This window comes from Dermacentor variabilis, chromosome 5 (genome assembly GCF_050947875.1).
Source record: "Dermacentor variabilis isolate Ectoservices chromosome 5, ASM5094787v1, whole genome shotgun sequence".
NCBI classification, from domain to species: domain Eukaryota; kingdom Metazoa; phylum Arthropoda; class Arachnida; order Ixodida; family Ixodidae; genus Dermacentor; species Dermacentor variabilis.
Window position 1 is genome coordinate 84,196,909 of NC_134572.1, and position 22,256 is coordinate 84,219,164.

At 46.5% G+C, this 22,256-nt stretch overlaps 2 protein-coding genes across 4 annotated transcripts; one reads left to right on the forward strand and one right to left on the reverse strand.

Moving 5' to 3' along the window:
- Positions 1–255: 255 nt before the first annotated feature.
- On the forward strand, positions 256–5,469 carry LOC142582907 (uncharacterized). The gene is made up of 2 exons (XM_075693029.1): positions 256–423; positions 3,935–5,469. The coding sequence occupies exons 1-2, from the start codon at positions 367–369 to the stop codon at positions 5,189–5,191; spliced, it is 1,314 nt and encodes a 437-aa protein (XP_075549144.1). The 5' UTR covers positions 256–366; the 3' UTR covers positions 5,192–5,469.
- A 1,795-nt stretch (positions 5,470–7,264) lies between these two features.
- LOC142582908 (uncharacterized) lies at positions 7,265–19,198 on the reverse strand. 3 transcript variants are annotated; one of them, XM_075693031.1, is made up of 6 exons: positions 18,990–19,198; positions 14,872–14,959; positions 14,735–14,777; positions 13,456–13,524; positions 12,421–12,456; positions 7,265–7,472 (listed from the first exon to the last, which is right to left on the reverse strand). In XM_075693031.1, exons 1-5 carry the CDS (start codon positions 19,181–19,183, stop codon positions 12,425–12,427), a joined length of 426 nt encoding a protein of 141 aa, XP_075549146.1. In that variant the 5' UTR covers positions 19,184–19,198; the 3' UTR covers positions 7,265–7,472; positions 12,421–12,424. The 3 variants fall into 3 exon arrangements, with proteins under 3 accessions (XP_075549146.1, XP_075549145.1, XP_075549148.1); XM_075693030.1 differs by lacking the exon at positions 12,421–12,456; XM_075693033.1 differs by lacking the exons at positions 12,421–12,456; positions 18,990–19,198 and adding an exon at positions 17,243–17,411.
- Between the last annotated feature and the right edge of the window lie 3,058 nt (positions 19,199–22,256).

The following is a 22,256-nucleotide window of genomic DNA, read 5'->3' on the forward strand; positions in this document are numbered from 1 at the left end:
TGAGAGCCGGCCCTAACTCGTCTGATGTGCGAAACGCGCTAAAAATGAGCGGAGTGGTAAAGAGCGTGGGGACGAAGAAAACGAAGCTCGGAGCTTTCTTGGCTTCGGAGCAGACCACAGAGCTAAAAGCTTTGCCCCCGCGAGTAGCCGACGCTGCCTCGTGCCGCGTCTGAGGGCCTTAGAAGAATGACAATCGGATTACTTGCCTCTGGGCCCTCTGGGGAATTCGGGTGGTGCGCGCTCTCTCCGGCAGTAGGCTATATAACGACGGGATGCTCGCCACAGAGTGAGCAACAGGCGCTACTCGTGGTCCCGTCGACGGCAGTGCGCCGAGTATTCAACACCACCGTGACCAGCACAGCCGCCATGGGAACGGAACTGCGCCGCCGTCGCAGTGCCGCTGATGCTGCCTTTGTCGTCGGGGTGAGTTTCTCGACTGACGGATAACGCACCCGAGTGTCCAGGAGCCTGCGCCATCGTGTGCGCGCATTGCGGAAAGCGGGACATTTGTCAACGCTACGGAATTTGCGAACATGTTCGATAATGCGGATGCCCGCTGTCCGGGTCCGTGTGCAGGCACACATCTGCCGACGCATTTTTTGCGGTGTATACATCCTTGCAAGCTTGCTTCTTGGGACTAATGCTGGTGCTATGCTGTACTCGTAGGTCGTCGTCGTGAACGCTGATATTGCTTTTCTGTTTCGTTTTAGTTTCTTACGCGGGAAACCGGCTCATTGAGGTCTTTGTGCATGAGGTTTCGATTAGAGCATCAGCGCATCTTTCGCGTTTACACCGCGCAGGCAAGATGTCTTCAGACGGCGCAGCTTTTCGTAAAAGCCTGAGTCGCACTGATGTTTCCGCTGCACCAGCAGAAGCAAATGCCAAAGTACACGTACGCGTGCTGCCGCGTGATAGATCGCGGCCACGCGCTTTGCTTTTTCCGCGCGTCGCGAGTAATGGCGATGTGAACCTACAAGAGCGCGCCAGCGCGAGTCCACTTGGCTCAGTATGTTGGCCTTGGTAGACATCGTTTCGTATTTTTGTCAGGCAGCCAGAGCCCCGATATTTGCATGGATAAGATATCTGGGCTCGCGCCATGCATCGACGCGTACGATCTGTCCTGCACCATCTGCTCATACGTGAGGCGCGTGGGCGTGAGCTTGCGCGCGCTGACAGGCGTACGTGTAGTTAGGCTCTAAAGGACAGTAAACAAAAAAAAATGTTTTTTTTTCTTTGGAGAAGTGCGCAGAGGCACATCGTTCTTCTACGCGTTGTGCGAGTGTGTTTTGCTTGCGTCCCCTCAGTTTTCTATGGCGATGACGTATCGGAGAAAGTTTTGAAGTCTAAGGGAAAGGCTATCTTTCAGTGTTAGCAATCTTGAAGAACGTGCCTGTACAGGACACGTTGACGAAAGGCAAAACTGAAGCGACAGCTTGTGTCTATTCTTTTTGTGTCTATCGCTTTTAGATTTTCCTTGTCTTTTCTGCGTTTTGCGTTCCGTCGTGCTACTGTGTTACAATTATTTGATACGAACTATCCCGCCTGTTCCTTTGTAATTATGTGATCTGATTGCCCATGATAAGGGAAATTTACTTTGGTCAAGTAACGTTGCAGCGCGATCTTGCTGACGTTTGCCCTCTAAAGTAAATGGAGTACTGGCAGATAATTTAGGCCCTAGTGACTACTTGTCTCGAATGTAGCTAGACTTAAGAGAGTTATCATACTTACCGACGCAGTACGTTTACTTACTTAAATCAGCACCTGCACCGACTTCATGGGTAGGGTTAGTGTGGTGCGCTATGCATGAAATATTGAAATGTAGTTAGATACCATGTAGACTCCTGCTAAATAACTCACCAGTACTTCCGTTGTTGTCCCGTTGTAATACATGGAAACCACGCGGTATGGGGAAAGTCACTACTACTTCACGAAAGGAGTTTGCTCGGTTGTTCCGGCGTCCCACCTTGTGTGCTTCGTTGCTTCTAATATGCGAAGATCTGGTGGTGGTGGTGGTGGTGGTGGTGGTGGTGGTGGTGGTGGTGGTAAACCTTATTGAAAGAGGGAAGGGTATAGGGGGACGTGGCTGAGGGATCGGGCTCGAGTAAGGCCCTGGGCCTGCTTGGCTTTCTCCGCCCAGTCCACCAGTTCAAGCTGTCGGTCGAAGATCCGCGATAATTAAACTGAGTTGTATCCAGCCGTTTCTATTCTCAGTGCTACTCAGGCACTTTTGTCCGCTTTATTCCGTTGCGCATTTTTCAGACACTATCATGACATAAGCACGCAAGCTTCAAGATGCATTTAAATTTGCCTCAGGTACGGAGCGGACGCTGCTTCGCCGGATAATGCTGAATGAGTGCGTACATGTACCGCATTGCAACAAGATTCTAAGAAGCGGCGAAGTTGTACCTTTGTCGCAGATGTACAGCTACATGACTGTTCGGTAACCTCCGCCCCGCCCTCCCTTCACGGAAGATACGCCGGTCTTCGGGCCTACCTTGCGCGGGCGTCAGATTGTTTCGGATTGAAGCGTTGCATTTCACTCTTAGACGTGTGACAAAAATTGTTTTTTACCTCGTCCGTTATTGCTCAACTTGTCCACGTCGAGCGTGCCTGGTGTAGGGAAATAATATCGAGTCTACGCAAGCTCAACCGTCAAGTCCATGGTGAAGCAAGCCATAAACTGTTTCGTCTGCAACAACGGTCGCCACTGTTGTAATGCTTGCCATGCGAGTGTGCAGGCAGCTCGAAGCGATAAGCCTCCTACTGCAACATGATTTCACGAGTTTCACTAGCGCAAGTATTTGTGTATTCGATCGTAACAAGCTATACAGTAGGTTCTTTTATTCATTTATTCTTGGCATTCGAGCTTCGAAGTTCCTTAGCTGATCATGCCGCAGGAGGGGTTAAACGCTAAGTTATATATACTCGCATACAAGTAAAGAGATAAGACTGAAGTTATACGTTTAGGACGTGATGCTTGCAGACTTAGCCGCAAGCACGCTCGGAACGGAAATCTACATGAGCTAGCAGGTCGACCCAGACATGGTGCTGTAATTTATTCCAGAAATTCCAGAAATAATAAGTCATGTTACCCTAATGTGATCGCATTTAGGCGCACACTCGGTACACACAAAATGAGCCTAACAGTCAAGGAATCGCAGTGCCAACTTCTTCCTCGAAAATCTGAATAGCCTATAAAGAACATATGTTAAAGCCCTCATCGAATACTGCGATTGTCTCGAAGTAGACCGTACTAGCCTCGTCTCATTCACTCAGTGCGCTGGTCTAGCAAATTACACGTTAATAGCAGCTACACGCTCTATAACGCCAAAGCCATTCGTTGTTCTCGATGTTCGCTGCTTTAATTTATAATTGGTACAGATCTGTCCATATGTGCCATTCAACTTTGTTTTTTATGCTCCTCTGCTTCATAATTTCATTCCCTACTTTATTTTCTATTGAAGCGTTGAAAGAAATGATGATTTACATCTGGCAACAGCTAGTCGCACCTGTAGCATCAGTTGCAAAAGTTTTATGCGCTGCAATTGCTTTACTGCGCATCACCTGCGGGATCGTTTCCTATCCACAATTTCCACAAATCCACTAGCCACAATTTCCTATCACCAATGTATGACCCCGTCGTTGAGCCTTACGCTGGTCCTTCTGTCTGTGCTGATAGGTTCCGTGCGCCTGATTAGCGGTGCCTTCATAGCCCGGAAGCCGCGTATAATTTATCCTTAAAGCGGGTTTCCGAGACCTAAAAACCTAACATCGAAATATTTATTCTAGCGAATTCACGCCATATATTGTGTACCACCGCCGCTTGCAACAGGCAGCGGAACATTGTACCAGACATTATGTACGTCATTGTGTTGCTTCATCATGTCCTCGCCTTTACGGCTCTGCCATGATTAAATGTTCTTTTTTTTCACAGGAGACGCTTATGCTGGAGCTGTTTCTGGTGGTCATCGCGCTCTTGTCGAATGCCTGGGCGCAGCACGCGGTGAGCAGCAGCGACGAGGCGCACTCTCTGACTTCTAGAGGTGCAGACACGCTCGTCCGCTGGAATATATCGCCCGCCGCGCTGCAGCACATGCGCTCTGAGAGCTTCAAGCGCCAGTTCAGCCCCTGGGGTGGCAAGCGGAACACCGCCGCGTTCGAATCCCTGCTGGATTCGCCCGGCGATCAGCAGAGCCACCGGCACCAACTGGCGGCGGACGCGTCATACAAGGTTCGCCGCCTTCACCATACGGGCAGCCCGAGGAACGCCGATTCGTTTAGTCCCTGGGGCGGCAAAAGAGCGGACGACAAGAAGGACAAAGACCAGACGTTCAACCCCTGGGGCGGCAAGAGGGCGGCGGGCGACCGCTTCGGCTCCTGGGGAGGCAAGAGGGGAACGTTCAGCGCCTGGGGCGGCAAGAGGGCGGCGGGCGACCGCTTCGGCTCCTGGGGAGGCAAGAGGGGAACGTTCAGCGCCTGGGGCGGCAAGCGGCAGCAGGAGACAAAGAATGCCTTTAGCCCGTGGGGAGGCAAGAGGACTGGCAGAAGCCTGCTGGCCAGGAGCGAGGATGCTGCGAGGGTCAGGCAAGGCGACGGCGAGGAGGACGAGGAGCGGAGCTTCGCCCCTTGGGGAGGAAAGAGGGGAGCCGCGGAAGACCAAGCATTTTCCCCATGGGGAGGGAAAAGGGATAGCGAGGAGGATACGTCTTTCGCGCCCTTGGGAGGCAAGCGTGAGGACCGTTTTAACCCTTGGGGAGGAAAGCGGGAAGGACCCTTCAACCCCTGGGGAGGCAAGAGGGAGGGCTCAAACAAGGAGGGATTTTTCAACCCTTGGGGAGGCAAACGCGGTGCTGACGACTCTTTCAACCCTTGGGGCGGCAAGAGGCAGGACTCCTTCAACCCTTGGGGAGGAAAGAGGGAAAGTGGCGTGTTCAGGCCTTGGGGTGGAAAGAAAGAGGACAAGGTCTTCGGGCCTTGGGGAGGAAAAAGGGATGACGACGTGTTCGGGCCCTGGGGAGGCAAAAGGGAGCAAGTGTCGTCATCGTCGAGCCATTCTGCGGGCAGGGGCTTCCCCTTCGGCGGCGCGACCGACCATGGCGTGGATGCAGAGTCCTTGCGCAAGAAGCGAGATTCTTCCATGAGCGAACACCAGGTGACGACGTCGTACAGTGGAAAAAGCGGAGGGACGTAACCACTGCAGTGAGTCACCACCACGATACGTGTTCGAAAACACCGCCTCACAAGCCTTAAAAAAAAGAAAAGAAAACTACATCGCGGCCGCTGTGAGTGCACGCGAACTGTAATACCTGCCAACCAGAGACGAGGAAGAAGAGATTGTCTCTTTTTTTCTTCCTGTCGAAGAGTATTTTTGAGAAATAAAAAAAGGGGTTCCGGTACCTCAGCATGGAAAACTGAGGTAACGCACTGCCTGTTGGGGCGTATAGTAAATAAAGAAGTAATAAAATGAAAGCGTAATTTTATGTGCTTCTATATGGTCATTCACTGTTAGGTATTTCCATGAATTTATGCAGACAAACACGGGGAACGTCTGCCACTCAACAGCATTACTTCTGTTGTACAGCTGGTATTGCAAAACGAGGAATTCGTTGTGCAAATATGTATGACAACTGCATAGGACACAGCCCCTGACGGGGGCCACACACAATTTGTTCGTTCCAACGCCTAACAAGAAATCTATCACATAAGCTACCACGTGTCTACTAATTACCTTTTGTTAGTGGACGGTAAAAGTACCAGCCGTCAACGTCAGGAAACAGTCAGTCTCACATTGCTTCACTTTAATTGCCTTTGATGGTAATAATGTTGTTTCCTATAAATACATCGCCTGCATAAGATACGGCCGCCTCATTTCGTATGAGAGTAAAATCGAACATCTTCCACTGAAATGCACTCATTGAATGTGCATGCACGGGGGCCGAATAATGTAAAACTATTACATTCTGATATTATTCCAACATCCAGACCTAAAATTTACGTAACCGCCGTCGCAAGCATTGGGCGGTAACCCGCAGCGTTGTTTGAACCGTTCCATTAAACTATCAAACACTCTCCTCATTTATGGTAGGTCACTTCCGTTTACTTTTAAAGAGAGTAGCATTGCCTACCTTGACAGGTTTTTTTTATCTAATGCCATGCGTTGGATTAGATATACGCCAATGCTACTCATTCGTCAACACGGGGGCGCGAGCCCCGGAGTCGTACACCAGCTACTATGGGCACCAGGACATGCAGGACTCCTTGGGAACCGCACGGCTGCGGAGACAGCCTGCACTGCGTCCGTCTCCGTGGGGGCCCTGCACTGGAAGAAGGATGTCCGGAGCGACCCACACTCCTCCCAACGAGAAGCCTTTTTTCAGAGCAACAAAAAAGTTTTTTTTTCTCTCTCTCTCTCTCTCTCTTTTATATTAAGAGGTTGACAACAGGCTAGGAGCGCGCAGTAGTGGAGAGGGTTCGGTGAGGCCGAGCCAGTTCAGTGAAAGTAAATAATCGGGTAAGACGGGGAGTGACAGTGTATGCGCTTGGTCCGCTTTCCCTTGTTCATCTTAGTGGCGGCCTGTCAAAAATTGCGGCGGCGTGCAACGGAAGGTTAAGAATGCCGTTAAAACGGATCCTCTGCGAAGAAGAGTTAGCAGATTGATGTCGTACACGTGCCGAAATGGCTTTACAACGTTATACTGTTATGCAAAAATGTTTATTACACGCAAAGCAATCAATTCTCGCCAGCAACTCCAAATAGTCAGTGCGAGAGTGATCGGCGGGCAGCCATGTTCTATTCCTTTGGGAGTGGGGCCCTTTCCGGTGATTCCGAAAAAGTTTTACTCAGCGTATTAATACATCTTTAGTGCGTACATATCACTTGGAAGTGGTGAGTTTTTGCGGTTCTGTGACATCGCGTGACAGACGGGCGCTGTGCGAAAATATTTGAACCAATAGCGGAGGGCTCATGGCGAAATAGGCATAGAATTGGAAAGAAGATTTTTCTTCCTTCTTTAGTTTGGCACGGTCATATAAAATCAGTGTGTATAGATTGTTACATCACATGGGGAGGTTACGCAGTTTTCATGACGACGCGTGACACACAGGCGAAGTGAGCTCGGTCCTAAAATATTTGACCATTAGTGGAGGGCTAATGACAGAAATGGAACAGAAACACTTTGGGATATTTATACGCTATAGCATCCTTGCTGTGCAACAAATATTATGAAATATGATGTGACAACAAAAATAGGCGTTCCGACGTACCTAACTTGCGTAGAACATTTATTTTCTTCGTAATATTCGTATTTTATTGAAGCATGCGCTTCGTTTCCCTATAGAAATACAATTTTCCCACTTGAGAAAAGAGGAGGCCTCAAGCCGTAAAAGACAAAATCACCGACAGTAGGAATAATATTATCTTTATCCAGGTAGCTTCTCACGAAGTGCCTTGATCTTGTCACCCACCATGCCACCTGTGCAATTTGAAGAGATAATAAATTCGTTACTGTTAAGAACCATGCTATACTTGCATACAAACTCGCACCATCCTTGGAAGTCTCAGCAAGTATAACACAAAAACAAAAAATTACGTTCCGTGGTTTTACATGTCAAAACCACTAGATCGTTATGAGGCACGCCAGAGGGAAACGTCGGGTTACTTTTGATCACCTGCGGTACCTTAACGTGCATCTAGATCTAAGCGTATAGACTTGCATTTTTTTTGAATTTCCTTCTCATAGGAGTGCGACCGCCATGGCCGGTATTGAATCCGTAACCTCGACATCAGCAGCGAAAATGCCATAGCCGCTAGCTACCGCGGCAAGTCAAGTTTCACAGAAAAAAGTATGTGGCATAAAATATTGGTCTGGCTTCAGCAATGAAGTCCTTGAAATTTTGGAAGAATAGAATGGGCCCAGGCAGGAACAAGAAGGAACCAGTCTGAGACCTCTGTGTCATCCACGTTCATGCTGCAATGAACTTAAACCGGCTAATTATGAGGATGACAATTTCATCCGAATCCACGCGGTCATCTTTCTCGCCCTAAGTGTCGGAACTGTAAGCTCGAACAAGATGTGTTCGAATGCGTTCTTTCATCTTTCTCACAGGGGTTGTTGCGTCACGAAACCTCACCGCTCGGATGAATCCACTTCCTGGGTGTGGAAACTTCTTGATTATTATTTATTCAATTTTAATAAACATTTCAATAACAAGATGTCCTTCATATTTGTTTCGACGATCCACGTGGAAATCGTTCAAATGTTTCAGCCCTCCCTGAAGTTGTAAAACACTAACAGTAACGATAGGAAATTTCCATACCGGCACTGTCTGTTTACTCAACATCGTAACAGCCACAAAGTTGGATTTCACACGCGATATTTTGGCCTGTATTGGCGCCGTACAAGAGCTTCAGAAACGGATACGAAACGGCGACTCCAAGGTAACAAGATCCGACAGAAACTTTAACGAGAGCAAGCGTACACGTCCCTATTGTAAAAAAGTGCTGTACTATACAGAACTAGACAGACACACTAACTATACCGTATTCATAAATTGTTGTAACCAGTTTTTAAAAAAATCACCTCTGATTCCCCACTGTGTGGCGACCCATAATTTACCATTAAAACTGCTACAATCTTCATTAACAGACCACGAGCTTCGCATATGATTGCCACCACGGAGGAAGGAAAAATATAGCAGGGAGCATTACGTCACCACAGCCAGCCTTGGTAAGCAACGCTCCGTGAAGCCACAGTGGTGGCCCAATACATGACCTCCTGTGTCGAGATCACGGAGCAAGAATTGAGATTTGGCTTACACGTTTGGTTCCCAGTAAAGCCCCTGCATCCACGCGCCACCGCCGCTTTCTTAAGTAGCGACAACCTTTGTTGCGCGCCGCCTTTTCTCCTCACACCAAATCCGGTTCCGGTATTTCCGGTTCCGGCATTTCCTGTTTAAAAAATTTCCGGTTCCGGCGTTTCCGCTTCCTGGAGTTGCGCTGCGGGAATTTCCGCTTTGACTGTTGTTAGACGATGGTGAGACGCCCGCGCGTGCTTAGTAGAGCTGCGGCAGTCACCATGAGAAGAATGCAAAGGAGACAAGCTGTTGTATTCCGCTGAAGTAGTAGTTCGCGGTCACTGTTTTCCAAATGCACGAAAAACGGCAGTGTTCTCCAAGCGCCCAGGCACTACATTCCACTCTACGTTGTCGCTCGTGCCACAACCGGTCGCAGGTTGACGCGAAGCAGCGAACACGAGCAGATTGCTGGTTACAATAGGCGGTTGTTCTTGAATGGAATCACATTCACAGTTTCAACCGCAGCTGATACAATTAAAGCCTCTCCGGCGACGCGAAAGTAAACAACGCTAAAAAACAAAATGTCACTTCCACTCGGAACAGGAAGCTGCAGCTACGTAAGTTCCGCTTGGCGCCGGAAGCTAAGGGGGTGAGTGGGAGAGGAGCGTGGAGGAGGAGGGCAAGTTGGCGGTACTTAACCTGGTCGGCGGAAACGTGTATGGAGGGGCTTTAGTTCCCAGTAGCTATGCCAGTAGTTTTTATTCGGTGCGCGCTTGTTCAGCTGCCCTACCCTGGCTCTGCCTGCATAGCAGGAACCCTAAAACCAACCGCGCACTTTGACGTGTGATCACGTGTTGGGCCATCACTGGCCCAGCAGATTGCAGTCTCAATCGCTCTGCGGCATGCTCCCTCCTCTTGTTTCCTTCCTCCATGATTACCATAGCCTCAAAGCACTCATAACAATTGGTCATGGCGACGAGTCGTAGAAATCAGTTTCGTTAGTTGGTTCTGAATTATATTGAACGAATGACAACGCATGCGTGTGTAGCTTACTTGTCCTCGTCGTTTCGCGCTCTTGTTCGTTCCCTATGAGTCGTAGAAAGGAGTAGTCGGTCTTACAAGTAGAGTAGGAAAACAGCTGAACGTTAACAGTGTCACCGAGTTTTTGCTGTTAGAGCGCAGCTCTTAGGCGCCCGTTGCTGCGTCGAGCGTCCGTGCCACCGACTGAACGAGCACAGGGAAGGATGAAAGAGCGAACGTGGATCGCAGCCGGGTATGAAAGACGCGAGGAGGAAAGCGGAGGAGGAGGGTATGGCGAAAGCATGAGAAGAAAAGCATAGTGCGGCGACGATGGCTACGAGATCGCGCCAGAGTAGCGCGCGTCGTCTGGGAGGCCTGTCTGCAGCTGCTGCTGTGAATCGTGCCCACGCGTCACCCACGCGCTGGCTCTCTCGATCCTCAGATTAGCTGGGCAGTCGCGCCACGCTTCGCTCCGTTTGCAACGTGCCACATGATACAGATCTCGAAATGAATAGACAGTTGCGAACTATATCGCGAAAAGAAAACACGTATATAGCTGCGCTGAAATTTCGCATTAGGGAGTATCGCAATCATCGGTGAATTTTTGTAGTCCTTTATGTTTCTTTGTTTTTCTTTAATTAATTTCTTTTAGTATGGAGGCTGCCAGCATCCTGGATAATCTCCTGGAGAGCTCCCTTAAGTTTGGGCCTCAAAAATAGGCTTGAATGAGCAGATGTCTGTTTACTATGTGACGTAACAATCAGCCGCAACAACGGCTCGAACTGCAGAGCGCCGTTGTGGTGAATTACATCATGTCGAATAGCGGTCGAATGAGGCAGTAATTTACCAATGCATCGGTGTATTGTCACACTTTCAAAGTTTACCCTGATGTTCATCTATACGAAAATTATATTTCTTGATTGGTATGCGTAATATTAATTTTACTTGCTTCAAATGTAAGCGTCCTTCTACTTTTCGGTCATCATACCGATAAAAACATGGTTAGTTAGGTAAAAATAAATACGATTATCTCTCCCAGCTACGTAAGAATGACGTGCGCTCGCCCCATTACATGAAAGGCACAAAGAATAATAATGAGCAGACATACGAAGAATGAAAATTTAAAACATGCGTTGTCTAGAACACGGACAGCGGCAAATGGCCTATATTCTAATAACACGCCAGTTTTAAGAGTTAAGCGCATGTTATGAAGAAAACAGACTACATACCAAATTAACCAGCGATCGCAGGCATGTGAAAATATATAGCACAAAAATATCAGTGTAAATAACAGGTACAGTAAATGTTCGCTAATATTCTCGAACAATCTTCAGTTGAGAACTCAATACCCTGCTGCTCGATGTAGAAGCCTAATTAATAGTAGCATGTGCCTTATTTTTTTAGTACCTTGTAGGATTTTTTCGCCGAAAAGCTGCGCTAATGGACAGCACGTTGCGAAGACTGGCAATACTTCTTTACTGGAAAATGTGCAAGAATGATCTCGTATTTCATACGATTTGGCATTGAGCCAGCAACAAAAATATCCACGTAGGCGGAAACCCTGCCCAAAAGCCTCCACGCAGACCTGACCTTTCCGGCTAACAAGAAATACTGTATTAGATCGTGAAAAATAATTGGCTGTCTAACACGATCCGACCGATGGCCTAAGTCGTCCGATTTTCAAACTGAGGGACGAGCTTCTGTTGTCGCTTGTATGCCGCGTCGACTTACCGTTTGTAACATGGCAATTATTATATACGCTCTACACACTGCAACATTTAAAAAGGTGCACAATTTTACATTTGTAGCGATAAGCGATACTCTTTGCCTTAAATAATACTGATATGCATTAAGTAACGGCCGTTTGCCATAGATAATGGCCTGGTGTAACAAAGCCTGAAGTTTACATCAGTTGTAGAATTTGTGGGAGCAAGAATTGAGCAATTTCATGTCGTATCATGTATAACATGGCGACTACCGCAGGTGTTTCAGCGTATATTGCAGAAACCTAAATTATAACACTGATGATTACACCTCATGAGAGCCATTCGAAACATTCATAGCCGCGCAAACTTCGTCGTTGTTTGCCATAAAGAGCGCCGCTTACCAAACAAATTATGAAAATATCCACGCTTATAAAGCGTTACTGCGTTTAGAGCGTTTCAAGACGTAAATGATTGCATGCACTTTTAAATTAAACCCTGTGAGAAACTCGTTGAGGCAAACTGCGCCGCATTCAAAAGCCGGACTTATCACGACAGCGACGAAAGGTGGTTGGCAGCAGCAAATTGCTCAAATTTTTCTAACGTGTCCCACGAAAGTGCACTTTGTCGAGCGCTGGAACCCTTTAGCTGCGAGGTACAGGGTTCTTACGGCTGCTTAAACGTTAAATCGCATCCAAGTTACCGTTTGGTAGAGAAGCACTGAGACTGCTTTTTCACTTATTATTTCTCTCCAGTTTGCTCCGCCCCCGCCAGCTCCGCGCTGTATTTCTCTATATCTATATCTCTATCTGCATTAACAGTATACACGAAAAATAGAATTTCGGTAGACTACATTACATTCATACCACTGAATAAAAAAGGCGACTGTCAAAACCCAACTTACGTGTTCAGAAGAATCCGTCGAATGGCCTAGAAAAGTCTACAACGCAAACAAAAGCGCAAAACTTTGAAGTGAACAAATGTTCATCGCACTAGGAAACGCCGATCGATCGCACAGAAAGTTGACCCTGAAGGTCGATCCTAGGTAAGCGGAAAACGCGTAGCGAAAAGGCTAGGCGCGGCATCAGAAATGTTGCAATGCAGTAGATCGTACACACCTCAGTAAAGTTTACAGCTTTGGAAAAGTTCGCATCTTATTTCTTGTATTCTCCCTTTTTTTCCCCCCACATCGTCGATCACGTGCAGCTCTCATGAATTTTAACAATCTCACGGCATAGTGTTGACCAGCACGTCAGTCAACGCCCCGTCACAAAGCGTATTTGCGAAAGGAGCGAGGTTCGGCGCATGCGCGGACAGCGTCCCATAATGTCCGAGGAACGTCTGCTTCGCTGTCCCACTGAACCTGGCACAGCCCCTGCTGTTTATAAGCTGATGTATTGTCTGCAACCACTTATTGTAACCCCTGTGCTCGCAAGAGCACGCTTCCGCATTTCTGTTGGCGTTGGAAGCGGGTGGGCAGCAGGGGCGATGCAGAGCTTACCGGAATAACCTATTACAAGATGCGTGGACACGATCCTTGGCTCTGTGTGCATGCGACCGCCATCGCTAGTTTCGTAGCTGCGCTCCGCGACACAGTTACGACCATGGCGTTGGTCGACGCCCGCTGCCGTGAGAGCATTAATCTCTTGTGGAGCTGTACATGCTTTAGGCAAATAAAAATTTCACGTTATAAGGCCAAGAACAGCTATAAGTCACCTGTACGTTTCCAAATCAGAAGCCGAATTTCTCGTCGTTTGCCATTGACCGGAACACCTTCACTAATATTATACCGAATATCATGACTCGCCGACACCAGCCCTGACGAACAGTTATAGCATTTGTAAAGGCTTTTGTAGATACAGATCCAGATCTTGGTCTATTTCTCTGCGTTACACCTTTATACAGCGCATTTTTTGTGAAACAATCTCGGAAGTCTTACCGATCTTCTTCGGTATCGCTTTTATCTTGCCGAAAAGTCCAGCTTCCTCTTGATCTTCACCGAACCCAACTGCAAAACCACATTCACGATGTGACAGCCAGCCTGAGTTTTGGCAAGGCAGAATGAAGCTTTTTCTACTGCCATCACTCACTGTCCAGAACTTGGCAGCGGCCTTGCTCAGCCTGTGAAATCGAATCTTCCTGACTGATCGATAGGGTCGTTCTAAGGTTCGAAATATGCGCACAGGCAATGGACCCTCTGCTTCGTGTAACAGGAGTGCACTTCCGTGTATCGGTACCTGAGCATCGTGGTCAAGGCTGGGTGCTCACTTCGTTATTTTATGCTCCGCAAGAGGACGCCATAGCCGCCGATTCACTACAGCGGATAAATATGGAATCTGTTTCAAGCGGCGCATTTAGAAAGATAGTGTTTTTAGCCTATTCTACTTGCTTCACGATATAGTATTTCGCGCTAAGAGGATGCAGGCAAAAATAGAGAAAAATTAGCACCCCTCAAGCTGAAGAAGCTTCGCCAGGTAGATTTCTTTGTCACTTAGCTCAGTCACTGCTTTAGACAGAACGATGGTGTTGGAGCTAGCAGAAATAAGCGCTGTGGTCGCATGTTTTTGTTAATGACATCCCTGAATAATGTTCCCAATCGTTCTGTGTTCTGTCGACATGGAAATACGTAACTGCCTACAAAATATTCCGAAATGCGCAAGCTACAGGAAAGCTAAGATATCTGCTTTGTTTTTAAGCACCAAACTTGAAGAAGCCGTGCGTGCTGTTCACTTAAAGTAACAATAGACTAAATCTTTCTTGATCAGTATCTGCCTTTTTCGATCATCATTTTTGCACTATGACCGCAGGTTGTTTCATTCACGAACAGTCACTATCATGTGAGGGAGGCCACCAATTCTGGGAGAACGCCTGCGTAGTTTTCTCTGATGCTGAGCAAAATTATCAGAACTTGGAATGACGCTATATACTTTGGCTGAATATGGAAAATCAGTTCTGCGGAAGACAGCAACGTCGAGAAACTTCCTAATATCACAAGGTGTACGAGCATAAAGTTGAGCCTCATCATCGCAGTCGTGGCGAAAGGCCTGCTGTTACATTAACTACAGGCTGCGTTACGAAAGGAACGGTAATAGCAGCTGGTCTCTAATGGAGACGGCAAGCTCGAACGCGTCCAGTTGTTAGCGTTATCTCGTAGCGCGAGTAACCACCTAGTAGTGGTTCAAATTAGAACTTCGTATATTGTTACAGACAATACGCACGTTTTCCGTACTGCTCTTCTCGTTCAATGTCCTCGGCCAGCACCTGTGCGCGAGGAAGAACAGATGACAAAAATTTCAACTTTCGTCCCGTGTTTTCAAGCGACACGTTTATTGCGCTCCACACTCGAGCTGCTTACCGTCCACAGCAATTCTGTCATCAGCAGCACGACCATTACCACAACCAACGCAGAGCGCCGCATGTTGAGGTTATTGATGTGATGACACCTGTAAAAGTGGGATTATTAAGCGCGAGTGCATCAGTTAATGACCACCGGTGATGTCTATTAAGGCGATCCGACGAATAATACGTAAATAAATGAGTCTGGGTGTTCTCCGAATTCGTTAAAATGACAAAGCAATAAGAAATATACCAGCTGTAACGGCAGTTCCAAATATGCCACCACCTTTCTTCGCTCCGCAGACACTTTTCTTTTGATATCACCTGTGGTGGATAGCGAAATCCCTCTTACCAAAGCTGCAAACGTGTGACAACGGTAAGATGCAAGCACACCCTTGATATAAACAGAAGGCAAGTTTTCGAGGCAGGACATCTTCATTTTCCTGCCATTTGGCTGCAAGCGAATGCACCCTGAGGACCCAAAAAGGCGAATAAACCGAGAACCCTGTTTGAAGCGCATTACAAAACTGATGTGTCTTTTCACCCCACGGACAGTAAATGCTAGTACGCTGTCTGAAAGGTCAAGTCTCTAAGGTGGCTCTTGATAAACAAATATGGTTTCGCATTTCCTCCTCTGGTGCAGAAGCAGCCAGCGTGTCATGTCAGTTGCCTTGAATAAGGCAGAAAGGCTAGAGTTAATCCGGAAATCCTACTCAATTTCCGGATTACTAAACGGCAAAGGATAGAAGTGAAAAGGTCAATATAAAGGCGCTCGAAGCCATGTGATAATTGTGGGAGGCCTCGCTACTCATGCCAGGGTCTTTCGTTGCTATTTGACGGCTAGAAATCCAGTCTCAAACGTAATGATCTGTAAATGAATTCAAGCAGTACTAAGTAGAAGAATAAACAATTTTTCAGAAGTATCTGCTGCGGGAATAGCGTGTACAGGAAGTATGCAATTTGGCAAATTTATTTGTAACATTCTCTTCAGATTGGTACTTCAAGGTATTTCAGTACATTCCTAAAATATACGGTCATCATCAACATGAAAGGTAACATCTATTCCTTCTTTTTTCGCGCCACCGTATGGGCTAAACGCGCATGCTCTCCAATGATGTGTTCAATGAGACTAAATGTTCAACAGGAAAACGTTTGTGTATCAAATTTCTGTATTTGAACTCAGGCATCACGAGCTATCGTCGTTCTACAAAATTTCGCTATTCCCTCTCATATCTATGGCCACTGTACACCTGTAGAAGGAGTTCATTGTTTTGCTCACTATACTGCAATAAATATTGTAACATTGTCCCGGCAATGCATGCCTGCTGCCAATTTTGTCAAGTTAGTTCAAGTAAGCGGCGACTAATGGCGTTTACCTCTCTCGAAAAATATACATCATCCTCGCGGGAACAAGATTTCAGGTGCGCTTGAATGTGGGACCATCTTTCGCTTCAATCCATCTATTGATATTTTACTCTCGACCTAATATTCTGAACGCTTTAACAAATAAAAGCTACTTTCGTGAACTCTTAAGTTTCCCTTAGCTTAGTCAATGCGTTTCATGAAAAAGGAACCTAAAAAGATAGAATGCGCACTAATGTTTACGAGCTACTTTCTAGCAAAGACTAAAATTTCAGTTTCAGCATCAGATGCAATGAAGGCCGACAATCGAGAGTACCATCGCCTGAAGAAGAAAGGCAGGGATAAGATGACGAGTCTATCCCTATGCTATTCTTTTCCGCGTTTCGTGAGTAATCCGAGCGGCGCACCACCCACGTTATCATACCTGGTGGTTCAATTTTAAAAAATATATATGCTAAGGTTTTGTATGCCAAAACCCAAGTCTGATTACGAGGCACGCCCTAGTGGGGGGATTCGCGATTAATTTTGACTACCTGGCGTTCTTTAACATGCCGTTCGTAAGTTTCGTGTATTCCAACGGCACAATCTCGGGACGCTTAACCCCACAAGATTAATATTATTATTATGTCCGTCACTTTTTTATGCTCGTTTCGCGGCGCTTCGAGAACTTTTTCTGCTTCTTTTCTGTTTGTACATTTACGTTAGTACGGGCACAGAACCGCGATTATATACATTCCTGTTCATTGTTATAAGGAGCTGCCTTCCGTGGCTTGAACATGTCTGCCAAAAGCCCTCTAATGTATAAAAAGTGTTAATCGAGGCCTTTCTTAATATAATGGACAAAATTCACAACTTAGTGGATGGTCGAACAGGACGTATCCTCCGTTTTTTTTTTCTTGGGAGTTCGTACTCACAAACAATGGATTCAGAGCATTTGATTTCACGGACGAATGCCCGCACACCTGGTCATAGATATCTGAATTTAAGCACACCGTTCAATGGGATTATCGAAACGTTTTGTCACTTACCCGAACGATCGTAGGAGAGTCGCAGCGTGGCAAGATATACGAATTTTCGTTTTGGGGCCTAGCCCCCGTCAGTATCCCTCAAGAGAGAGAAGCTACAAGCTCGAACTCTTCTCAAGTGCTATCTTTGTTAGTGGCTCACCACCTCGCTCCGCTTTCATACACCTCGGAAGATAAAGCCGTTCTTCGCGCACCTCTTTAACCAACTCATCTCACCCCTCCCTCAGGATAGCAAATGTCAGCGAAGACACTTGGGTCAAGAAAAATATACGGCCATACGGACACGCACTTTTCAGCTGCTGTTAAGCACACGAACGGCTAAAGAAAGAGAGAGGGACAGCACCTTTCGTGCCAGGTACAACGTTCATCGGTTTTACATGTGTTTTGGTCGCCCTTGTGAAAAAAGAAACAACCGAAAGAACACAAGAAGCCACACGTCGCAAAGCCGGCCCGCAGCGTTTCTCGGTGTCGTGCTGTCGTCGTTCACGCTAGGCGCCCCAGCCCTTAGCCACGGCGGTAACACGCGTCTTTTAAGTAAGGCAGCCTCTCCGACAGGCTGAATAGTTGAAATGCTGAGTTTCTTTCTCGGCTGTCTTATTTTTGTGACGTTCTGTCTTGACATTCCCGTAAGCCTTTTGCAGGTAGGTTCCATGAACGCTGAAGTTTCTCTATTTCTCCTTTTCTTTTAGCCGAATATGCTACGATATTTTGGCACCAGACAATTGTGATAGCTTTTTCTTGTCACATGGGCGGAAATTAGTCCCACGTAATGCTCATTTGCCAAACTACAAGCCAGTCCGAACGCAAAACACGTAGCTAGAACTGGAACAAGCATTACGTGCACAGAATAAATTATTCAGCGGCCTCAACAGATAAGATTACATCAAGTTTTACAACCTCTCTATGCAGTGCTCCACATTGTCGCCATCAGCTAACGAATCGTATAGAGTTAAAAGCAGGAATTATGTGTATTGCCATCCACAAACAAGAGGTAGAAATCTTTTAGAAAAAGGAAACAGCATGCAATACCACTCGCTCTAAGATTTTCAATGAAGAAAAATAAAACCTTCGAGCTAGAAAGCCAGTCATTCATGAAATGCATGACATCACGGAGTTCATAATTTACGCTAATTTTGGGAATTCATGATGTCTGTTATTCCTCAGTGAAGCTTCCCCTGCCCATCACAGCATGGACTAATGTATGCCGCTGGCGTTGCTGACTCTGCGATGAAATTCATAGCAACAAGAAATAACTATCAGAAACTGAAGAAAAGTTGGTTGTAAAGCTGATGAGCTCAGTCTGAAAAGTAATAATTAACGATTGTCGAGTGCTTTTATGGCAAAGCTTCACAAAAGGAGACTAAGATTGTCTAAAACTGCACCAGAAGTGATATACCGCCATACAATTTCGCTACGAGAATTTCAGCAGCAGAATTAGGCACAAATATTTCTAGGAACTTCATAAAGGACTGATCTAGAGCCACGAACAAACGTTCCGCGGGGTCACTTATTTGTGGTCTCTGATTCACTTTCGTGACGCAAAGAATATCGGTGATTACGGCGATGAAACACCTAAGCGTATAGCGTGTACCCTCGCACTATATCTGGCACTATGAGCTTTGGTCGGATACAGACCTTGAAGGCGCTCAAGAAAGCCTCCCCGAGACAGAGTAAATAAAAAAAAAGTTATGAGTCAATATACTCAAATCGGCCAGCCATATTTCCGGGAAGAGCTATTCATGACACTTACTGAAGGAATGCTGTTATGAAACAATGGTCGCTGAGTGGGACGTCCGAAACGTCCGAAAATGCCGGGCCGTGCAATCTGGGCTTAGGCAACGAGCCTTTTCCTTCCTTCAGCCAAGGTTCAGGCTTTCCTCTGAGCTTCTGCGAACATGGGCACAGGAGGCTGCCGTTCTTTCCAGTGACATTGAAAGTGCGCATCTCCAACAGGATAGTTTTTCTCTTCTTTTCTTTTTTTCTGCGAGAAGACGGATGCTCAGCCTACTCCCGTGCACCTGAGTACACTGCACCAGGGCCAATAAAGGGCGGACGTCATGGAGAGGTCCGTTTATTCAGAACGTATATTGTCCCGTGATTCATGACAAAAATTTAAAAAAGGAACAACTCTGCGTGGGGCTCAAGGTCCACCAACATACGCGTTAGTGTCATCTGCGAAGATCATTGATCATGTGTGTTTTTGTATAGTGCGCCTACAGCTGGCTAGCATAATACTAGAAGCGTACGCATAAAATGTTCTCTTGATGCTTAAATATCCAGTATCAGAACTGAAACTTGGAATACACCTCGAACAGCCTTGAAAAATTGTTGTTGTTGTTGTTGTTGTTGTTGTTGTTGTTGTTGTTGTTGTTGTTGTTGTTGTTGTTGTTGTTGTTGTTGTTGTTGTTGTTGTTGTTGTTGTTGTTGTTGTTGTTGTTGTTGTCGTCGTCGTCGTCGTCGTCGTCGTCGTCGTCGTCGTCGTCGTCGTCGTCGTTGTCTCTGCAGGTAGCTTTGAGACGAGTAGTGTTTTTCAATGCTCGAACGCAGGAATATAGACAGATACATTTAGCTAGGAGATCGAGTGGAGAGTTTAAAAGCATGTGTTTCTTGCCACACCATTTCACTTCTATATTGTGAAAAGCGTTATAAATTGTTCAGAATTACTAAAGAAAACGGCAACTGACGTGAAAAGAAAGTGAGCAAATGCTGGATGATGTAACATCACACTTAAACACCTATACTTCGCACCTAACATGCCAATATGCCAGGCACCCATACATCAGCATCACTTAAGTAATATGGCTAAATGAATACGAAAGGCAAGAAAGTACGATAATACCTTGGAACAGTGTAATGTTCTATCTTGATTATTAACCTCCCATTTCCCATTTTGCTTCTTGTAATCGTCAGCGATATCCCTATTTCAATTGTTCAGCCGCGTTCAGCTCGAGATCTATTCCGGAAAAGGTTGTCTGTTCTCGAATCAAGTGCACTCACCACACGCAAAGATCGCACTTGCAGTGTTGTCATACCTCACCAGATTCTTAGAATTTCCTAAAAACACAGAAACCATGGTTATTCGAATTGATATATTCGAATCAGCTTTGGTAATGAAGATTTTGTTGTATTATTATTATTTTGCGGCTTATTCCGTACTAAAGCTCTCCACAAGAAAAGGTCGCCGGCCAGTTTGTCTTGGAAAAACACCGAGCCAGTCACCAATATGCACATTACAAGAAGAGCACTTATAAGCCGCCAAACAATGTGGAAGCAAGCAGTAACTAAGCACTGACAGAGTTAGTGAACTAGTTACTTATTTTCTGCTTAAGCTGCCAGACGTTTTCAACGCCATTGTGATACATCTTCAAGAAGAGCATTAGCCCACAGTCCACTACATCGAAGTAGAGAACCGTTACGTACAGCTAACGTTTTGGCATGTTTTGCAAGAACGTACGCATATCTTAGAAATTGGTTTAAGAAATTGGCGCTATTTGGCCATCCCTGACCCTTGCGCCATTAAAACCCATATATTATCATCACTTAAGAAATACGAATCCTAAAGGCAACAACGTTCGATAATGCCTTGGAACCGTGTAATGTTCTGTCTTGATTATTAACCTCTCATATCCCATTTCCCATTTTGCTTCATGTACTTATCAGCGATATCCCTATTTCACTTGTTCAGCGGAGTTCAGCTCGAGATCTATGCCGAAAAAGACGTCTGTTCTCGAATCAAGTGCTCTCCCCACACGCAAAGATCGCACTTGCAGTCTTGTTATACCTCACCAGATTCTTAGAATTTTCTAAAAACACCAAAGCCATGGTTTAAAGAAACACCAGTGACATTATTTCCCTATGAATAGCGGGACTCCCTCCCCCCCCCCCCCGGCCTTCTCACATAATAAAAAAATCAAGAACCTTTGGTTCCTGAATCTTTCCTTAGATCCGTCTTTCAGATAGGCAAAAAAATACAGTAGTTTTGACCTTGCTCAAAGCAATCTGTACAAGCACGAAAACCCGCTCAAGCTTTGCTATTTATTTGGATTTCCGCGATGGGAAGCATACGCTGCACGCTCTTTCAAATATGGTTAAGCCCTCATCTTTCTGGCGTTTTTGTGCCTGAAGCACATTTTTGCTCCCTGCGTCGTTGCACGTCATCAAAGATAATTGAGTTTCCTCGATCGCAATCCTGCCGCAGCGCGATATTACCATGTTTAATTAGGTTAGCTCCCTTTCTCTTGGTCTCGCGCCACAAGCTACATTGTAATGCGGCCATCGCTGGAAGGCAAAGAAGCAGCAACACTCTCGCCGTCCAATAAACAATTCGGTGGCATTGAAACCAAATCGCAGGGGTTCTGCTCTATTCAGTTTCCAGAGCAAAGGAAAACCAAAGGAGAGGATACGTAACGACGATTGTTCGGCTCATGGTACAAAAGGACGCGTGTATGCAACACAAGTACAAAAGAAAAACGAGAGAGAGACAGAGAGAGAGAGAGAGAGAGACCTTAATTATAAACTGGAGATGTTAGCCTGGCTTATCGCCTCGCATGCTACTACAGGTGCTGCCTGATAGATACACAGACACACATGCACACACACACACACACACACACACACACACACACACACACACACACACACACACACACACACACACACACACACACACACACACACTCACACACACACACACACACACACACACACACACGCACGCGCGCGCGCACACACACACACACACACACACACACAACACACACACACTCACGTTAAGGCCTGTGGAACGTATAAGCACCAGCAGCGCTTTCGCAGTGCGCAATACGCTGGTGGTGCTTTTCCATGATCCGAGAGTGTGCCGCCGCTCCAAGTTCAAGTAGCCCTGCGTGTGCAACACGCGGCCTTCAGAGATTGTCTCCCTGACAAGTAGCGGCAGCAGTCGCATAGCTACGTGTTGCAAGTCCTCAGGAGCGTTAGACACAGAGCGTATTGGCGAATTTTCCACTTGACGTAGTGTAGG

What these genes read in the sequence shown, in the direction of transcription:
- LOC142582907 (XM_075693029.1), top strand. Translation starts at nt 367, where the DNA reads ATGGGAACGGAACTGCGCCGCCGTCGCAGTGCCGCTGATGCTGCCTTT. An exon ending in ATGCTGCCTTTGTCGTCGGG is followed by an intron (nt 424 to 3,934) that starts GTGAGTTTCTCG and finishes TTTTTTTCACAG; the next exon opens with GAGACGCTTATGCTGGAGCT.
- LOC142582908 (XM_075693030.1), bottom strand. Translation starts at nt 19,183, where the DNA reads ATGCGCACTTTCAATGTCACTGGAAAGAACGGCAGCCTCCTGTGCCCA. An exon ending in TTCATAACAGCATTCCTTCA is followed by an intron (nt 14,960 to 18,989) that starts GTAAGTGTCATG and finishes CCACTTTTACAG; the next exon opens with GTGTCATCACATCAATAACC. An exon ending in AGCGATACCGAAGAAGATCG is followed by an intron (nt 7,473 to 13,455) that starts GTAAGACTTCCG and finishes CAAATTGCACAG; the next exon opens with GTGGCATGGTGGGTGACAAG.